The sequence below is a fragment of the Eurytemora carolleeae genome, unplaced genomic scaffold, assembly GCF_000591075.1.
Source record: "Eurytemora carolleeae unplaced genomic scaffold, Eaff_2.0 scaffold794, whole genome shotgun sequence".
NCBI classification, from domain to species: Eukaryota; Metazoa; Arthropoda; class Copepoda; order Calanoida; family Temoridae; genus Eurytemora; species Eurytemora carolleeae.
The window spans coordinates 55679-74833 of NW_019396685.1; the positions used below are offsets into that span (position 1 = coordinate 55679).

General features: G+C 32.0%; 1 protein-coding gene across 1 annotated transcript in view; it reads left to right on the forward strand.

Annotated features, from left to right (window-relative positions):
* The window catches only part of LOC111707370 (tachykinin-like peptides receptor 86C), a 43985-nt gene extending 26271 nt beyond the window's left edge, over window positions 1-17714 (forward strand). Inside the window, exons 6-13 of the mRNA XM_023480470.1 lie at window positions 414-544; window positions 6557-6631; window positions 9542-9645; window positions 11303-11355; window positions 12283-12397; window positions 14415-14496; window positions 14817-14933; window positions 17042-17714. Of these exons, the coding sequence (XP_023336238.1) occupies window positions 414-544; window positions 6557-6631; window positions 9542-9645; window positions 11303-11355; window positions 12283-12397; window positions 14415-14496; window positions 14817-14933; window positions 17042-17360 (996 nt within the window). The 3' untranslated portion in view covers window positions 17361-17714. The remainder of the gene's footprint in view (window positions 1-413; window positions 545-6556; window positions 6632-9541; window positions 9646-11302; window positions 11356-12282; window positions 12398-14414; window positions 14497-14816; window positions 14934-17041) is intronic.
* Window positions 17715-19155: the final 1441 nt, after the last annotated feature.

A 19155-nucleotide genomic window follows, 5' to 3' on the forward strand; every position in this document is an offset into this window, starting at 1 on the left:
CCGAAATTGTTAGCGTAATTTCAAGTTACCCTCCATGCAAAGCTGACAATTCCCGATTCACAACGGTACCCTTGAAACTTTTATCTGATTAATAATGTCGTTTTTCTAGGTTTAAAAGTATTAATTCTGATAATTCTTACATGTTTTCCTTAAATAAAATGCGTAATTTACAAATTTTTAGAGAATATAAGCAATTAGAAATATTGAGTTTTCCAAATTATAAACATTGAGATCGAATTTCTAATTGACCGTTGTAAATCGGACCTTGCCATATTTGCATGGAAGATCACTTGTAATTACGCTTACATTCCCTTTAATTTAGTATTCTTGTATTTCGCTCAATTCCGCGCAATTCGAGAACAGTTACGCGCAATTCCGCGCAACGAAACTTCTATAAGAAACCCTAATTCTAGGCTATTGTGCGCCCCTTGGAGCCTAAAACGTCCCGGATGAAAGTTTTGATTACAATCCTTGTCATCTGGATTCTTAGTAGCATCATTTCTCTTCCTCCTACACTCGTCGCTAAACACTTTCTTCATGGCAGGTAAGATAATATGTTTTACGCCTTTGACTAACATTACCGACCTGTAAATCTCCTGAAATAGGGGTGTTAACTAAGTTACTTAACGTCCGTTGGGACAATTATGTAAAATTAGCAACCACTCTTCGAAGTTATCATATAAAAAATCGCGCATTTCATCTTAAAAGACGGTAAATTGTATGCAACTTCTATTTCGGGAAATTCTAAATTTTACTTAACCATAAAGGGTTCCCTGGACCAAATTTTCCCACAAAACATCCCTCGCTGCGCTTTGGATGTTTTGTAAGCAAAATTGGTCTTGGAAAGCCTTGTAAAGTAAATTTCCCTGTAAAATAGTTGTAAATAATTATTCTCATTTTGCTTATTAAAATAGTTTAACAGTTGGTAACATCCATTAAAGTCACAAATAAGAAGTATTTTGAAAAAAGTCACAATTGCATCGACCAAAACAGTCCTGAGGGAAATAGTCATCGTGTACTGGAAACAAATGTATCGGAAATAAAGCTTATTTTCTGATATCCGGAAGAAAAGTCCTATAAGATGAAAAAGAATACGACTTTTTTCCGATGACTTTTTTTTAGAACTTTGATTTTCTTATGACCTCATTAGAGTGGTTCNCCCCTCCATTCTTTAATCTTAACATAGGAGAGAAGTTAATTTTATGCGAGATAACTGACAACACTTTGCAACTTTCTAACTTCTCTAGTCATCATTTAAAACCCAAAAGGGCGGGAGTATTCTTCTAGAACTGGGCGTCGTTCTCAGGGAATGATCGTTCTTTCACAGGAACGAACGGAATTATCAAGAACGATCCCATTGATCTAAAAAAGAACGAACATATAGAACGCGTTCTTAAAAATATCCATAAAGGAATTGACTCTTAGCAACAAACTCTGATTTTCTAATCCCTATATCTTTGGATTCCAACGTCGTAAACCTTTGAAATTTCAAACTATGACTTTTGTCGACATTTTACGACATTGGGTTCCAAAGATATTGGGATTAGAAAATCAGAGGTTGTGGCAAAGAGTCAATTCAAAGATATATCAAGAACAAACGTGGAACGAACGTTAATTGGTTAAAAAGAACGGTCTGGACTCTGGAATCGTTCTATAAAGTGGGGTTGGCCAGTGGTATTCGACACAGGGATGGAACAATTGGAATAAGAACGAACAATCATAGCGGAACACCTTAGAACAAGGAAGGAACGGTTTTAAAAAAAGGAACACGCTCAGCGTTAAAGACAAACTTGCCTAGTTCATAGTTGTATAATAAGGATCATCTTTATAAAACTAGCCTTAGAGGGCGCTTCGCGCCCATCTTCTAAATTAATTGTGAACATGTTCTCTTTGTGTACATCGTAAAACAAAACAAAAATAAAAAAATAATTCGCGAATTTTCACAAAAAATTTCGTGGATTTTCAAAATTTTCAAAAATTTAATGAAGATCGAATTTTGATGGAGACAAATATTTGAAATTTTGATCATTAATAAACCTTCCCTGGGGCTCCGTGAGGTCCCACAAAAAATTTGGGCCCGATCGGTTCAGCCGTTTTGACGTTTATTGGATACAAACAAACAAACAGACACTCAGACAGACAAGCCAAATTTATATATAGATAAAACCTCTATAAAGCTCTAACTTCTTATCTGATAATTTTTTTATAAACTTTATTTTTCTATTGTTTTCTTGTTGAACTTTTAAAACCCTTTAAAGAGAACGGGGAAATTTGAATTCGAAACCTTTTTGCATTTAGGTACAAAATTGTAAAGCTTTAACTTTTAACATTAGTGCATCAGTATTCAGCAGTTTTAAGCTTTAGCTTATCCTAGGAAAATACATTTAACAAATCTTTTCCACTAAAAACAGTTAAAATGGAAAGGTAGAAAAATCAAAAACTAAGCTTCTAAAATTCAGCAAAATTCTGTCAGTAAAAGTTATTGTTAATTATATTATTTTTTTTAAATTGTGGTTTAAAAACAATCATTTTTTTATATTTTAAACAACATTGTGTTTTAAAGAATTATTTTTCAAACAACATTGTGTTTTAAAGAATTATTTTTTAAACAACATTGTGTCTCAAAGATTTATTTTTCAAACAACATTGTGTTTAAAAGACTTATTTTTTAAGCAACTGTGCTTTTAAAAATTTATTTTTAAACAACATTGTGTTTTAAAGACCTATTATTGAATTTAATGATTGCTATTTTGGTTTAAACATTATCATTTTTTAACTTTTGAAGATTCAAACCAAAACAAATTTTAAATCTAAATAGACACATATGGAAAGGTTTTTTTATTTTTGAATAGATAAAGATAATGATTGATATATAGATGTATAGGTTGCATGAGAGATAAATAAATAATCAAAAAAGAATGAATAGATAGTTCGATAGATAATAGAAAGTTCGATAGATAAATAGAAAGTTCGATAGATAAATAGAAAGTTCGATAGATAAAGAGAAAGATTGAAGATGAATAGATATGAAAGCTCTATAGAGATAGAGAATAGATAGATTTATAGTTGTATTGATAAATAAATAGATAGATGGATAGCAAAACACCGCTATTAGAAGCCTGTCAAAATTAATTGCATCAATTAAGGCTCATTAATTTATATAAGTAAAAATCGATCACATTCACACCTTTCAGTCAATATAGATATTTGCAGTATACAGTAAACAGCTAGCATAGGACTAGACCTGGCGCCGTTAACGGAGAAAGATCGTTTTTTTTCAATTTACGAACGGGATTTCCAATTAAAGAAAATGTAAAGATTATAAATTAAAGGGAGGTACAAACGGATTTTTAAAAAATCTTTTCTCGTTAACGGTTATCACATTTAAACGACCAAAAAAGGGTCAACAATGTTAATGTTTAACATTTCTTTTCAAAATTTGCATAGAATACATAGTTTAACAACTAGTTTAACAACTAGCTTAACTACTAGTTTAACTACTAGTTTAACTACTAGTTTAACTACTAGTTTAACTACTAGTTTAACTACTAGTTTAACTACTAGTTTAACTACTAGTTTAACAAGTAGGTTAACAGCTAGTTTAACAACTTAGAGTTTACCTATCACTATAGTTTCAGTAGAAGTAAATATTTCCATTTACTGTTATAGCGCCGATTAAAGGATTTAAATGTCTAATTGGATGATGAGATAGAAAGAAAGATAGATGTTACCGCCATACAGTTTTCAGAGTAGACAACAAACACATGACTGAACCCTGATAGGATCAGGCGCTAATGGAATTGGGATACAAGTGTGATACTAGTTTAACAACTTCAATCTTTATGACCGAAATCAACTCAAGAACTGACGAGGATCAAGTTGTCTACCCAGGCCGAAATATATTTTAAATCAAATATGGAACTTGCATCTACTTTATTTTTTCTATGAAGGTTGGTCCATAAACACCAAATTTTTAAGTTTAAAACTTGGTATTAAATTTAAAAGTCAATAAATAGCTAATGTTGTGTCAGATTGCTGAAATCTTAAGAGTTGTACTGGTGGAGAAACTTTTGTAACTTTTAAACCCTAATTATACAAACTTTTAAAAGATGTCAAAATAACCTGGAGTTAGGACAGCAGATTAATAACGGAACATACTGTCTCCTGGCCACAAACTCTGATTTTTTATTCCCTATATTTTTGCAACCCAGTGCCATTTACCTTTGATAATCAAACTGTAAATTTTGTTAAATCAAATAGTCTAAATTTTAAATATCAGAGGTTTCAAAGATTTAGAGATTAGAAAATTTAAAACTCAGATTATTTGGCTGTAAGTTTCTTTCCCATCCATATCCTTTAGTATGTCAATAAAATTAGATTAATACAAAAAGAGACAACTAAGTTCAACCTAAAGATACTTAAAATTAAATCATTTTGATATGGATCTGGGATCCTGGATCCGCATTTTCAGCTTATTATTACTTCGTCAAACTTGCTGATATTTTAGACAAATAAAAAATATGTTTTTTAAATCCAAATTTGTCTGTTTACATTTGATGACCATTAAGAAATTAGAGAGTTTTTTTAGGAATCTCTTATTAGCTAACTTTTGAGATCTATGTTTTGATGTGGTAAAATTTCTGCCAATGATATCTGTTACCACTTGGATGCGGATCCCTAGATCTGTATATGTTGCGGTTGCAGATGTCATGTCATAATTTAAAACTTTCTAGACGATAAAAATATCTTCCTGATTGTTTTAACGAAGTGGTTCCTGTCTCTATCGGATTTTTTTCAATAATATTTTGATCTCTCATTTCAATCCGTCAAAAATATCGTAAGAGATCTTTCATAATTTTTGCACAAAAAGTGCAAAAATAAAATTGAATGGGGAAAATGGGTTCTAAAGTTAATTCTGACTTTTATCCAATTAAGTTATGCACGTCTCACATTGTAAAAGGTGTTAAAGTATTTCGGAATAGTTTTCGTAAAAATTCCGTTGAATTTCATGTGATTTAATTCAGCCAACATGAGATTTTCAAGAATTATTTCAGACTCAAGAAACCTTTCTCAAAATCAGTTAAAGGTTCAAGCTTTCATTCAAACCTTGGAAATCATAAAAATAAATTTCTCTTTGCCCTTCTTTCTTGGTTTTAAATATGTATTTTGGTGGAACTAAGCTTTTTTAAATGTTGTTTAGTTAAACCGAACAAAATGTATTTTGGAGGTAAACCCGTTTGGGCGTTTAATAATTTATTTTGGAGGTAAACCCTTACGGGAGTTTAATAATGTATTTTGAAGGTAAACCTGGACGGGAGTTTAATAATGTATTTTGGAGGTAAACCCGTACGGGGGTTTAATAATGTATTTTGAAGGTAAACCTGTACGGGAGTTCAATAATGTATTTGGAGGTAAACCCGTACCGGAGTTTAATAATGTATTTTGGAGGTAAACCCTTACGGGAGTTTAATAATGTATTTTGGAGGTAAACCCGTACGGGAGTTCAATTATGTATTTTGGAGGTAAACCCGTACGCGGGCGTTTGATAATGTATTTTGGAGGTAAACCCGTATGGGCATTTAAAAATGTATTTGAGGGTAAACCCGTACAATGCTCGTTTAAAAATGCATTTTTTGGGTAAACCAGTAATTCTCGTATAAAAATGTATTTTGGGGTTAACCAGTACAATGCTCGTTTAAAAAAGAATTTTGGGGTAAACCAGTATATAATGCTTGTTTAAAATGTATCTTGGGATAAACCAGTATAATGCTCGTTTAAAATTGTATTTTGTGGTAAACCAGAACAACTCTCGTTTAAAAATGTAATTTGGTGGTAAACCAGTACGATGCTTGTTTAAAAATGTATTTTGGTGGCAAACCTGTACAATGCTTGTTTAAAAATGTATTTTGGTGGTAAACCTGTACAATGCTCGGTCAAAGATGTATTTTGGGGGTTAACCCGTACAATGCTCATTTTAAAATTAATCTGAAGGTAACCCTGCATATATGTACTATACAATTTTTTTAAGCATCATTTGGCAAAGAAACAAGTATTTGCAACTATTTTGGTGATTAATGGTAGATTCAAAAATGTATTATATGGCCTGTGACTTTGGCTTGTACTGTGTACACTTTTTGTTTTTTTTTCTAAATTGTAGTCTCGTACTTTAAATAAAACTTTTTATTTGGGTATAAGTACAAATAATATGCCAGAGGTGTAAAAAAAGTATTTTTAGTTTTTTTGAATGTGGGTCAAAATCTCCATATCAGAATTTTGAAAAAATTTTAGGTCAAATTTATGCGACCTTAAGTGAAAAACTTTGTGATCTTGTAGCTCCTCTAGGATGAGAAAAACGAATTTATCTGGATAAATATTGGAAATTCAAAGCTTTTTTGATCTTGTCAATAGCTCTTCTAAAAAGGGAATTATGATTAAAAACATTTATGATTTTAATCTTCTCTAGATTTACTTTAGTTTGACATGTTAATGTTAAGTAAAAAATCATTGAACTTGAACTTGTACTATTGTTTGATATTCTTAAAATATATTATTTTAGATGTGGGAAGAATTATATCTGTGTCCCAATCTGGCCATCGACAGAGTCAATCGATGCTTCTCAATATGATCATGTGTAAGCATTAGATTTTTTTTATTATTTCTATTTTATTCGTTCGCAGTGCCAAAAACTTTTGAAGATAAATTTCCTCTCTGTAATCAACTTTATTTTAATTACTTGATTATCTTTAATTTTTTTTCCTTTTTATTAGTCTGTTTAACCCTTGCTATGCTTGACTAAGAATGTTAAAAATTCTCAAAAGTTTCGAAAAATAAACAATCTCGCCCCCCTTCAACTATGTAGTAGGTATATGAAAAGGTATTACAGCACTGTGCTATATGATACACCTAATATTACATTATAGATGATAACTTTATAGAACGATTTAATGAAATTTACCAAGAAGTGACCATGAGTAATAAAGCACAAAATAGTTTCATAAAAACAAAAATTATATTCTTAAAAGATCCGATTTAAATCTAGATATATATCGAAACTCTATATCAAGCTCTATATTAATATATCTATTATAACTTTAGGGCAAGTTCATTGTAGAAAGTTGCAAAAAGTTTTACATACTGTTATTATGGAATCAGCCTAACATAGAAAACCATGGAATGGGGTTTCCACATGGAATGTTAGTGCTACTCGCACTTGGTGTACAGAGCCTGAAAACCCATGAAAAGATGCTTGACTGGGTTTCTGAATGGAAAATTACTGGGTAGATAAGCACAAACCCTAGAAAACAGGGAATGAAGTAAGGACAAGTTAGTTTGGCTCCAGCTCTAGCATGGAGATGACGAAGAAATTCGCCAACTCCCCACAGTGGTAGGATGGACAATCTAAGAAGCAGTCAGTACAAAGGAATGGAAACTGCTTGGTTAGATTGGAGCTGTGGGAAAAACAATATGTTGCTGGAGGAGATATGTTGACGGAGGAGATATGTTGCCGGAGGAAATATGTTTCTGAGGAAGATATATTGCTGGAGGAGATTTGTTGCCAGAGGAGACATGTTGCTGGAGGAGATATGTTTCTGAGAAGATATATTGCTGGAGGAGATATGTTGCCGGAGGAGATATGTTGCCGGAGGAGATATGTTGCCGGTAGAGATATGTTGCTGGAGGAGATATGTTGCTGGAAGAGATATGTTGCCAGAGGAGACAAGTTGCCGGAGGAGATATAATTCTGGGGAAGATATATCGCTGGAGGAGATATGATGTTGACGGAAGAGATATGTTGACGGAGGAGATATTTTGCCGGAGGAAATATGTTTCTGAGGAAGATATATTGCTGGTTGGAGATATGTTGCCAAAGGAGATATGTTGCTGGAAGAGATATGTTGCCAGAGGAGATGCCATGTTAAAGAAGGTGTCTAGCCAAAGGAAGTATCTAGCCAAAGGAAGTATCTAGCCAAAGGAGGTATCTAGCCAAAGGAGGTTTCTAGCCAAAGGAGGTATCTTGCCAACGAAGATATCTAACCAAAGGAGGTACCTAGCCAAAGGAGGTATCTATCCAAAGGAGGTATCTAGCCAAAGGAGGTGTATCTACTCAAAGGAGGTATCTACCCAAAGAAGGTATTTTGTCAAAGGAGGTATCCACCCAAAGGAGAAACACATCACTGAGTACAGGAAATCCAAACCTGTGACTCTGGATGAACTGTAGCAGTATATCTACATCGCTTTAGTTCTTTATTTCTTTCATTTTAAATGTTTTTTATGTAAATGTTCAGCCACTTTGTTCTTTTAATTTGTGCTTGACTTGATGAATATTAGAATATATGACTTTGGGTTTTTCTTTTCATATTTAACTATTTAACCATACACGGTGGACTAAGCCAGTGGGGTTGGTCAAATAGGCCTATAGGATTATGCCGGGTACTGTAACAAGTCTGAACGCGCCATGGGAGTTGTCATAGTGAGCCCTCGCACGGAACTATGTCAAGAAAATTGGCCCCTGTCGTTTGTTAGTCTGGTTAGGGCGACGTACTGTACCATAGGATCGGGTCAGTACAAGCTGTTATCTGGCAGGCCGGTACAAACTGGGCAGGTCCTGTTCGAATTCAAATTTACTACGGGGATAGAGTGAATACATTTAACCCTAATCTTATAGTCGAGAAAGAGTGCAAAAATGAGTTATCAACTGGTATTAAAGAAATTAAGAATATAACATACTACCTAAGGTTGGAACTTTTGAACGCTTAATCTCGATATTCAATGTAGGAATCATTGCTTTATCCTCAATTAAAATTGTTCCTGCACGGGATACCGATGAGGATTTAAATCTATCTGTATGCCTGCGTCAGATGGAGATTAATGCTTGATCTCACAAAAGTTCAGATTTCTGTTCGGATTTGAAAATTATATAAATCATTGGAATCGATGTTAGGTGTTTCCCAATAGGCATTATCACAAGTAAAAACTTCCCAAATGTGCAATTTCTCAAGCGGCAACATTCCAGCTGCAGGCCTAACCTAACCTTTGGAAAGTCGCCATTATTTCTGTCATTATTGTGATTCTTAAAAATTATATTCATGAATATTGTTTTTTCTGCAGAAATAAATGATTTGATTTGATTTCTTTATGTCGACTATATCAAATGACAACAAAATAAAGTGTCAACTGGATCATTTGTCGCTGGATCTTTTTTTGCTGGAAAAAATTTCGTGGCGCCACATGAAATTGAGTTATACTGTATCGACTACAAAGTGTACGATTTCAATTTTATTAATGGCATTATTAACAGAGTATATTTTTTAGAACATTAATGGTGCCATGAAGAGGTATTTTTTGCTTGTTATAATGATTTCAAAATTAACGGTTTTGACTGGTCGTTAACAAAATCTTCAATTAATTTTCAAAAACTTTTCACAAACTACATATTCACATATTACATATTCACATACTACATATTCACATACTACATATTCACATACTACATATTCACATACTACATATTCACATACTACATATTTTCTTTTCTTTTTAGATACAATATCCTGTTCAGCGTGATCACCTACCTCACCCCTATGATAGGGATGGGAATATGTTATAAACAAATCTGGAAAAATCTCTGGGGTGGAGAGTGTATAGGTAAATGGAAATAGAGAGAGGTAGTTTAAAGGGACCGTTCACTTATTTGGGTAATTTCAGGGTAAACTGAACTGCCTATTTGCTCTTGATTGGTAATAGTCTTACAAAGACAACTGTGGCCGAAGAAAAATCCGATTTTTCGTTCAGAATTTGAGCGGAAAGTGACGGTCCCTCTCTGTAGACACTATTTGATGTTTTTTTTCAGTAACAGTAGCCCAATAACACTTAAATTTATTATATTTTAATGTCATTATGTGTTCGTTATTATGTACTAAAATATGAAAACTTTTGATATTTGAGTTAGCAAGAAATTTACGTTTTTCGTATTAAAACATGTAAAATATGTATACAAAGACGACGTCTCTAAGACAATCAATTAATCATTACTCGTATTTTGGTTCGTAGATTTTGTAGATTTTGTTCGCGTATGTGCACAACTTTTCATTTGTCATGCCGCGTTCAATTCAGCTTTTTACACAGGCAATACAAAATTTTGAATGCGATAAAATAGTGTTATTTTAGAAATAGAAAGTTAAAAAACAACAAAATTAAAAAATAATGACATTTACAATTAACGATTAGGTACTACACTTTAATTTATATTCGAAATTTATTTTGATTCACTTCATACTGAAAAAAACATCAATTAGTGTCTATAGAGATTGACCGCCCCTTTTCCACTTGAATTCTGAACGAAAAATCGGCTTTTTTTCGGCCACAGTTGTATTTGAAAAGTAAGACTATTACCAATAAAGATCGAATAGGCTGTTTAGTTTACCCTGAAATTACCCAAATAAGTGAACGGTCCCTTTAACTACTTATGATTAGCTGAACTACCACTGAATATAGATAACTCGGAAAATTGGTCATCAATCTTTTAGACTTTAGACACTTTATAGTATCGTAACACCTTGGTCTATGATTATACCTTACCACTCACTGATCCTTTTTTGTAGTCCTAGGCATATACAATCAAAAAATGCAACGCACTTGTTAAGCTAGAAGGAGTAATTGGCCAAATACTGTTTAATTTCTGCATGCGAGTGTGCCAATAAACAATTTCTAGTTTGTTCATTTTATCTTAGACTTAATGTAGTTGAAAAGTTTTTAAAGATAAATTTTAAAAGAAAATTTTGTTAAATTTATTTTTGTCATTTTTGCTAATCTTCCTGGAGTAGACCATTCAACTTATTTTAACTTTCAAAAATAATCTGCTCTTTGAAATTGGACTTTTGACATGCCTCCCACGCATCTAATAATAACTTTTAACTTAAAAAGGGGGGCCAGGAGGGGAGTGGGGCCGGGGGGGATTCCCTCTCAATGGTAATGTAATATGCAGTCTGTTTTGATGATTACGTGTATTATATTATTTCAATTTGTTATTATTGGATGAGGGGAAAAAAGCCTGTTTTATATCAATAACAAATTAGTACTGTTTTGTTCCCCAACATGGTTTAGGCAAAAATGGTTTTGCAGGTTTTTTTTAAATCACCGTAACTTTAATTTATGTTTACTTTGGGTGATTGTATCTTAACACTATTCATTTATTGTGAACACTCTCTTTATGTTCAGTTTTATTTAACATTAACGTTGTAGAAATACAATCAATGCTCAATGCTCATATATATATGTTTTAATCAATGTAAATGTTTTTTAGGAGAAATAATGGTGCATCCCGCCGTTCTGAAATCTAGGCAAAACAAGAAAAGAGTAAGTTAAAATTTCCAATAATATCCAGGGATGTATATTTTCTTGAAAAATAATTCCCCCCCCCATCTACATCGCTTTAGNGGGGTTATCAAAAAGAATCTAAAAACTTGCCTTCTAAGTTCTCATCTCAAATCTTAAGATTGTAAGAAATTTTCTGATTAGAAAAAAATTTATGAAAAAAACATACCTAGCCCTAGTTATTTATTGTTAATGGATAAAGCAAGTTCAATGTTCAGGTTGTGATCTTGTTCAATGTACAGGTTGTGATCATGTTTGCTGTTCAGCTTGTGATCATGTTTGCTGTTCAAGTAGTGATCATGTTTGCTGTTCAGATTATGATCATGTTTGCCGTTCAGGTTGTGATCATGTTTGCTGTTCAGGTTGTGTTCATGTTTGCTATTCAAGTTGTGATCATGTTTGCTGTTCAGGTTATGATCATGTTTGACCTTCAGGTTGTGATCATGTTTGCTGTTCAGGTTGTGATCATGTTTGCTGTTCAGGTTTTGATCATGTTTGCTGTTCAGGTTATGATCATGTTTGCCGTTCAAGTTGTGGTTTGCTGTTCAGGTTGTGATCATGTTTGCTGTTCAGGTTATGATCATGTTTGCCGTTCAGGTTGTGATTATGTTTGCTGTTCAGGTTGTGATCATGTTTGATGATCAGGTTATGATCATGTTTGCCGTTCAGGTTGTGATCATGTTTGATGTTCAGGTTGTGATTATGTTTGCTGTTCAGGTTATGATCATGTTTGCTGTTTAGGTTGTGATCATGTTTGATGTTTAGGTTGTGATCATGTTTGCCGTTCAGGTTGTGATCATGTTTGCTGTTTAGGTTGTGATCATGTTTGCTGTTCAGGTTGTGATCATGTTTGCTGTTTAGGTTGTGATCATGTTTGCCGTTCAGGTTGTGATCATGTTTGCCGTTCAGGTTGTGATCATGTTTGCTGTTGTGATCAGTATCTTTATGGTCTGCTGGCTCCCCTACCAACTCTACTTTATCTTCCTCTACTATATTCCTTCCGTCAAATACTTCAGATATATCGGTAAATTTATAATTTTTTTTCAATATTTAGAATTTATTTATTCATGAGGAGAGCTAAGATCATATCATCTTCATTCTAAAGTGTATTAAAAACTGATATAAAAAACAATTATTTTCAACCCCATTCGAAAACAATGAATTATAATATTGGGTGTTGCTTTCTTAATATCGAAATATTTTGTAATTGGCCAAACGTACGCGCAGAAATTGCATTGATAGATAAAGTTATATTGAAAGAAAATGAAGAGTTAAAACTTATTCCATAATCCCCTCAAGTGCACATAATGGACCACCCTATAGACCTATAGCAAAATTAATAGGGTGGTCGATTGTGTACATCAAGATGTGCACATCACGATGTCGTAACGTATCTAAGGACGTGTATGCACTCGTATAAAGAGTGTTCGTTGTTCGTATTTCTGGGGGGGATTTTATGGTATTGATCAATTTTAAGATTTTTGTTCTTTATATAAAGAGAATTCGAGAATCTTGACTGCAAGCATTTTACAAGTTTTAAAATAAATTTCATAGATTTGAACACAATTAGAAATCTAAAAACAATCAAAAAGGCTAAATGTGCTGATATCGTTATTTTTTCTGATTTAGGAAAGGATTTCGTGCACAATGCAATAATTGGTCATTCTTTTTTAACATAATTAAACAAATAAACTGGAATGTACTGCAGTATACAATCCTATGTTTAAATTCCATATTAAGTGTCTATCTAACAACCTATACTAATATTCAGTCATCAACATTTAACCACCCCCAAAAAATACGATTACTCATAAATACAATTGTTTTACAACAGTTTTAGATATGTACAAGATCGTGACGTACGCAATCGACCATCCTATCATTTTTGCAATAGGGTGGTGTGTTGTGTGCATCTGGAGGGGATTCAGAGATATAAGCTTTTACTTATTTTCTTTCTATGTGTATTAAGTTCTATGTCACGTGTTTACTGTAATATATATATATATTTGAAAATTTATTTTGTTCTGAAAACTTTGAATATTCCACAATATTGTTGTTCATATAGACGACCTTGGTGTTTCCTGTATACAAAACAGTTTGCATATATAGTACACAACATGAATAAAAACAAAATAAAAATTAATCTTTATACCTAAACCTATTAATATAATTCCCTTCACAGATATATGACAGAAAAATTAAAACTTTTATTTACTTTTCAATTGAGAACAACATAAAATATCATCAGCTATGCCAAACAAATTAATAAAGATTTTATCCATTTAAATTCAAGTATTTAAAGAGACTTTCGGGGATTTTCAAGTCCCGCAAGACATTTGCTTTTCAAAATGGGGACAATTGTCCGGCAAATATGACGTCATCATATGCGAAAGAGGATTTTGTCCAAATCTGATAAACCTAAATAATAGTTCACAAAATACTGTATACAATGTTAATTGTACAATTTAGTATCAGTTCGTAGCAAGAAAGTATAAACATATAAATCATGAATTTAAACCACACAATGTGACAATAAGAGAAGTGAAGATTATAGGAAAAATAGAAAGCGAAGTGTTAAATAAAAAGTTTACGAGAAAGGATGAGAATTTAAATCTGAACATTGTATGGTAACAAAGATTAGGGAGAAAGATTAACGTATAGGAAATATTTATTGCAGTTAGTATAAGGTGTAAGGTAAGGATAAGAGGGAAAACCAAGAGAGTTTAACTATATACGAATGCGTCGAAAAATAATCAATGTAATTGTACTATCTGAATGATTTTTTGAAATTAAATTGATTTTCTTATATGGCAACATTCTTCCGTTTAAGTCGTTTTTAATAATTTTCTCCTTTTAGATGCAAAAGATAGAAGTAAGGTTAGTAGCGATAGAAAGCGATTATTTTTCGTCGTAATACCCCCTTTTATTTTTCGCGAATACTCCCTTTAAGTATGAAGGGTAACGAAAAAAAGCGTTTATATTCCCTTTACAACAAAAAGATATTTTGTCTGTTTCTGTTTAATTTTTTTCAATATCTTTAGGTGATCTATATCTGTCCTTCTACTGGTTAGCAATGGCGAACAGTTGCGTAAACCCAATTATTTACTATTGGATGAACTCCAGGTACCCTCATTGCAACAATATTTTTAATAAAAATTCATCCCCCCCCCCTTTTATGTATTATCTCCAAATTTTGAAAAGAGATACAGAGAGCGTCCAATATCATATTGGATTATCCCCAAGCTTTAACGCCAGAATACGCACATAATTCTCGAAAAAACTGGTATTTTTTGTAAGAAAACTTTTATATTGGCCTGTTACATTTTTTAATGATTCATTCTTTTAAAATGTTCTGGTTAGTCCCCTAATTCTCAATTTAGAGTTATAAAATAATTTGATATGATGTGGACTACCGAACGACTAAAAAGTACAAATCTTTGCAGATTTCGTGAATACTTCAACAGTGTACTCTTCTGTTTGCCGCGTTGCTTTTACTGGATAAAAGCGCGCAGTCTGCGTTACAAAGACGACCAAAATCAAGAAACACCAAAAATGCTCAGGAAAAGACAAATGGCGACAGCAGATGATAAAGAATAAGAAATAATATTTCTATATTTTTGCTTGCTTGTAAGAATGGCAATGCAAAGTTTTGTTTACCTTTATATGAAGAAACTTTTATTTGAGTTAGTGATTGCATTCTTTCTTATTGGCTAGCTTGGGAAACCCAGTTTTGTGGATCCACTTTGCTTAAAATTGTTAAAAAAGGGGCCCGACCTGTTCAGCCATTTTGACGTTTTTTGGGTACAAACAAACAGACAAGCAAAATATTAATATTGTTAATAGATGATTACAATCAATTCACTTCATTGACTTAAAAGTGACTTGGAATCAGATTTAATGAATAGCATGAAGTAGCTGAACCGCTTGCAGACGTAGTTCAACCCCTTCTCTTGTACGCTGGTTTAAGCTGAAGAGAAGTGGTTCAAACATGTCTTGTTATATATTAAATTTAACTTTCAATCCCATGCATATAAAAACGTGGCTAAAATTCACTCATTCATTTATTCATTCATCCCACCCTAGTACCTTTTTCATTCCTTTTTGTGCATAGAAATCTATATTTAAGCACGTGTTTTCTTATCCACCCTGTTCTATGTAAACATACGTTATTAAATTTAAATTTAAATTTAAAAGTGACCCTCCATTATGCCAATGCCCTATTCCCAACGGATCCCTTTAAACCTTTATCTCATCAATAATGTGGAAGATATTTTCAGGCTTAAAGTGTTTATTTATGATAAAATCTATATGTTTGCCAGCTGAAGATTTGCGCAAGTTACTTTTGTGGAAAACCCACAATTGAAAATAATCACTTTTAATAATGATAAAGATTAATATCCTATTCATACTATCTTTACATGAAGGGTCACGTGAAATTACGCTTACAGTCCCTTTAAATAGCAATATTTATCAATTTTTCCAAAAATACTTTGTTTGCGATAATTTTCATTATCATTAATCGATTCATTTTCATTAGTCCGTTTATTGATAAACTTGCAAAATATTGTTTTTAAATAATTAGCTTTTATAGAAATAAAGTACTAGCATTTAATAGAATCGAGCTTTCAATCATTCTAGAAGGGTTGAAAAATAAGGTCGACAAAATAAAATTAAATTCAATTAACTCTTTGGGTAAAGATGGCAATGCCTAATTCACAACGGTACCTTTAAAAGCTTTGTTTATTTCAAGTATGAACAAGATATTAACATTAATGATTATTCAAACTGATTGTTTTAAATTTGATTTTTTTCTTTAACAGTGATTTTCCCTTTTGAGTGAAACACTTTTAAAATTAGCAAAACGCCAATATCTTCCATATAATAGGCCAGATATAGGTTACCGTAGTGAATCGTGCATATTGTCATCTTTATATGGAGGGTCACTTGAAATTATGCTTACAGTCCCTTAAATCTTTTCATTTTTATGCACAGAAAGGCATGAGAATTCAAAGCGCGCCTTTTACTTGTTTTTAATTGTTTGAGCTTTGTGCTTAAACCAGGCAATACGAAAATGTTTAACAAGATTTGAAGCTGTGTGTTATAAAAACTTTAGATCGTTTTTAAACAAATCCCAACCCTACTTTCTTGCACTAGAATTATATTATTTTCTTCTCAATATATTTCGCCAAAAACTTTGGCATCATCAGGAGTTTGTCCTATAATATTACAGGTATAAGCAAAAAAAATAAAAATAAATAATACTAACAAAGCAACTCAAATAAACAAAGGAGAGAAAAAATATAAAAGATCTTTTTATGTAACCTTCACAATAAGGAATTTTTCAAAATGAATATTGTCAAAACACATAAAACTTAAAAGATATTATAAAAAGTGTATTTTCCAAAAGGTGAAATGTTTTTACAGATTGGGGCGTACACAGAAATGTGTGCTAATAATGCATAAATATCGGATGCCTGCCTATTGCCCTTTGCCTATAACTAGATTTACGTTGACTTACAATCCAGTTCAGAACGTAATATTTTGGTGCTGAAAATAAAGAATAAACTTATTCGGTATCAGTGGTCTTACACCAATTTTTAAAACATCAATATGGACAGTACTAAAATAACAAATTTTNACCTGTTTGTTTGATTTGTCGTATAACCAGGCTGTGTGAAGAAAGGGATACCGTAAAATCTAGAAAAGGAGAAAGACCGAGACTACTGCTAAAGTCCAGTACTAAAGAAGCATTTCTTGGCGATACTCCACTCTGTGAGTTACATCCAGTATTTTCTATCAGCTTGAGAGAATCCAGAGAACCTAGAGAACTTGGAGAATCTAGACAATCAAGAGAATCTAGAGAACCTAAAGAACCTAGAGAACCTAAAGAATTTACAGAATCTAGAGAACCTAGAAAGCCCTTCCTGCACCAGGAAACTGGTATCCTAGAACCAGAAATATTACCAGCTACAGAGGTTCTCTTATAATCAGACCCCTGGGAACCAGAATATCAGATAAAACCTTAAATTTTAGTTCTCAATAAAATGATTTCGAAATTAGGAACATATTGTTCAAATTTACAAACATATTGATCGAAATTACTTACATATTGATCGGATTTCCATTTGTTCACATTTACTAACATACTGTTCGAATTTACGAACAATTGAACGAATTTACTGCATGTTTTTTATTGTATGAACAAATGCTAAATATTTGTTTTACTTGAAATACTTTCTTATAATTAAGTTTCTGTGGATCTTCATTAAGAACTTCAAATTAATGAGAAATACCAGGTCAACAAAAATGTCCTTCAAAAATAAGCATATAATTTATGGGCTGCGGGTAAATATTTGGTTGTTATGAAAGTAAGGAATTGAGTTTTTGCCACAATCTCAAATTTTCTAATCCCTATATCTTGGCAAACCTTTGAAAACTCAAACTTTGATCTAACATAATTCATGGTTTGAAATATCAAAGGAATCGAGTTGCATAGATATAGGGATAAAGAAATCAAAGATTGTGGCCAAAAAACTTGTTATTACTAGATATTTACAAAAACAGTTTAGCAAGACAAAGTATATAAAAAAGAAAAAATATATATTTAATGTTATCAAAGTAATCAATATTGTAGTATGATGTTACAGAACTTATAAACTTTTTTATCGGAAAAAAATTAAACTATAAAATTCTAAAGAAATTGAGTCTTTGCTACAAACTCTGATTTTCTTATCCCTGTCTAGCTGCCCATCCCAATGTCTCAGACCTGTTTCAAACATAATTCTTGGATTGAAATATCTAAGATTTACACCATCAGGTTGCATCAGGTTAAAAATTTGAATTTCTTGCAAAGACTTGATTTCTTTGAGAATAAAAAAGTTATGAGCCCTACTTTATAACAAGCAGATTTTGTAACAAAAATTTCAAAAAGACTTATAACACAAAACGGAAACATTGTGAATCACAGATGAAAGAAAGGTTTAATTAATAATCGTATTTTCGTCGAAAACCGTTATTATATAAAATCATAAAAAAGATAAAACTAAAATGACTTTAATTTTAGCGATACAATTCAGAAAATGTTGAAGAATTATTTCTGTCATGTAAAATTTTATTGTGGTTGTTAATTGTAATGCTGTTGGTTGAAGGAATATTAAAAAAAATATATATAACGAGGAACAAGGGTATATACACTCGTTTGTAATTGGATTTTCAAAATTGAGAACATTTTTAAATTTGAAAATGACTATTATTGTTATTATTATTATTCCAATTGGAGTGAGTAAATTTGTTAAATACAAAGATAATCTCCGTTTACACATCAGGGTCTATGCAGACTTGTTTGTAATCGGATTTTTAGATTGAGATAAGTTTTTATATCTATATACAATTTCCGATTCAATGATTCCAATTTTAGGCTTGTTATAGATCTAAATCTGACAATTTGAATGGCTCTTAGATTATCTTATTTTTACCAAATTAATCACTCCAGTTGGAAACTTTAGGAGCCCATAAAATTGCTATTTTTAGATCTACAAGTCTAAAATTGGGCATATTGAATCAAAAATTGTACAAAAATGGTCTCAATCTTGAAAATCCGATTACAAACGAGTCAGTAGACCCTTATTCCCCGTTTATTAGACACCCTGGATATATGTTTTAAAAAATTAAACTAATCAAAATCTATAAATCAATTTTTTTCTACTGCTGCGTTTTAAAGAAGAGAAATTTTTCAGCCTAACTTTTTAAACATAAAACCTTCTCGAGTAAACATGTTTTTGA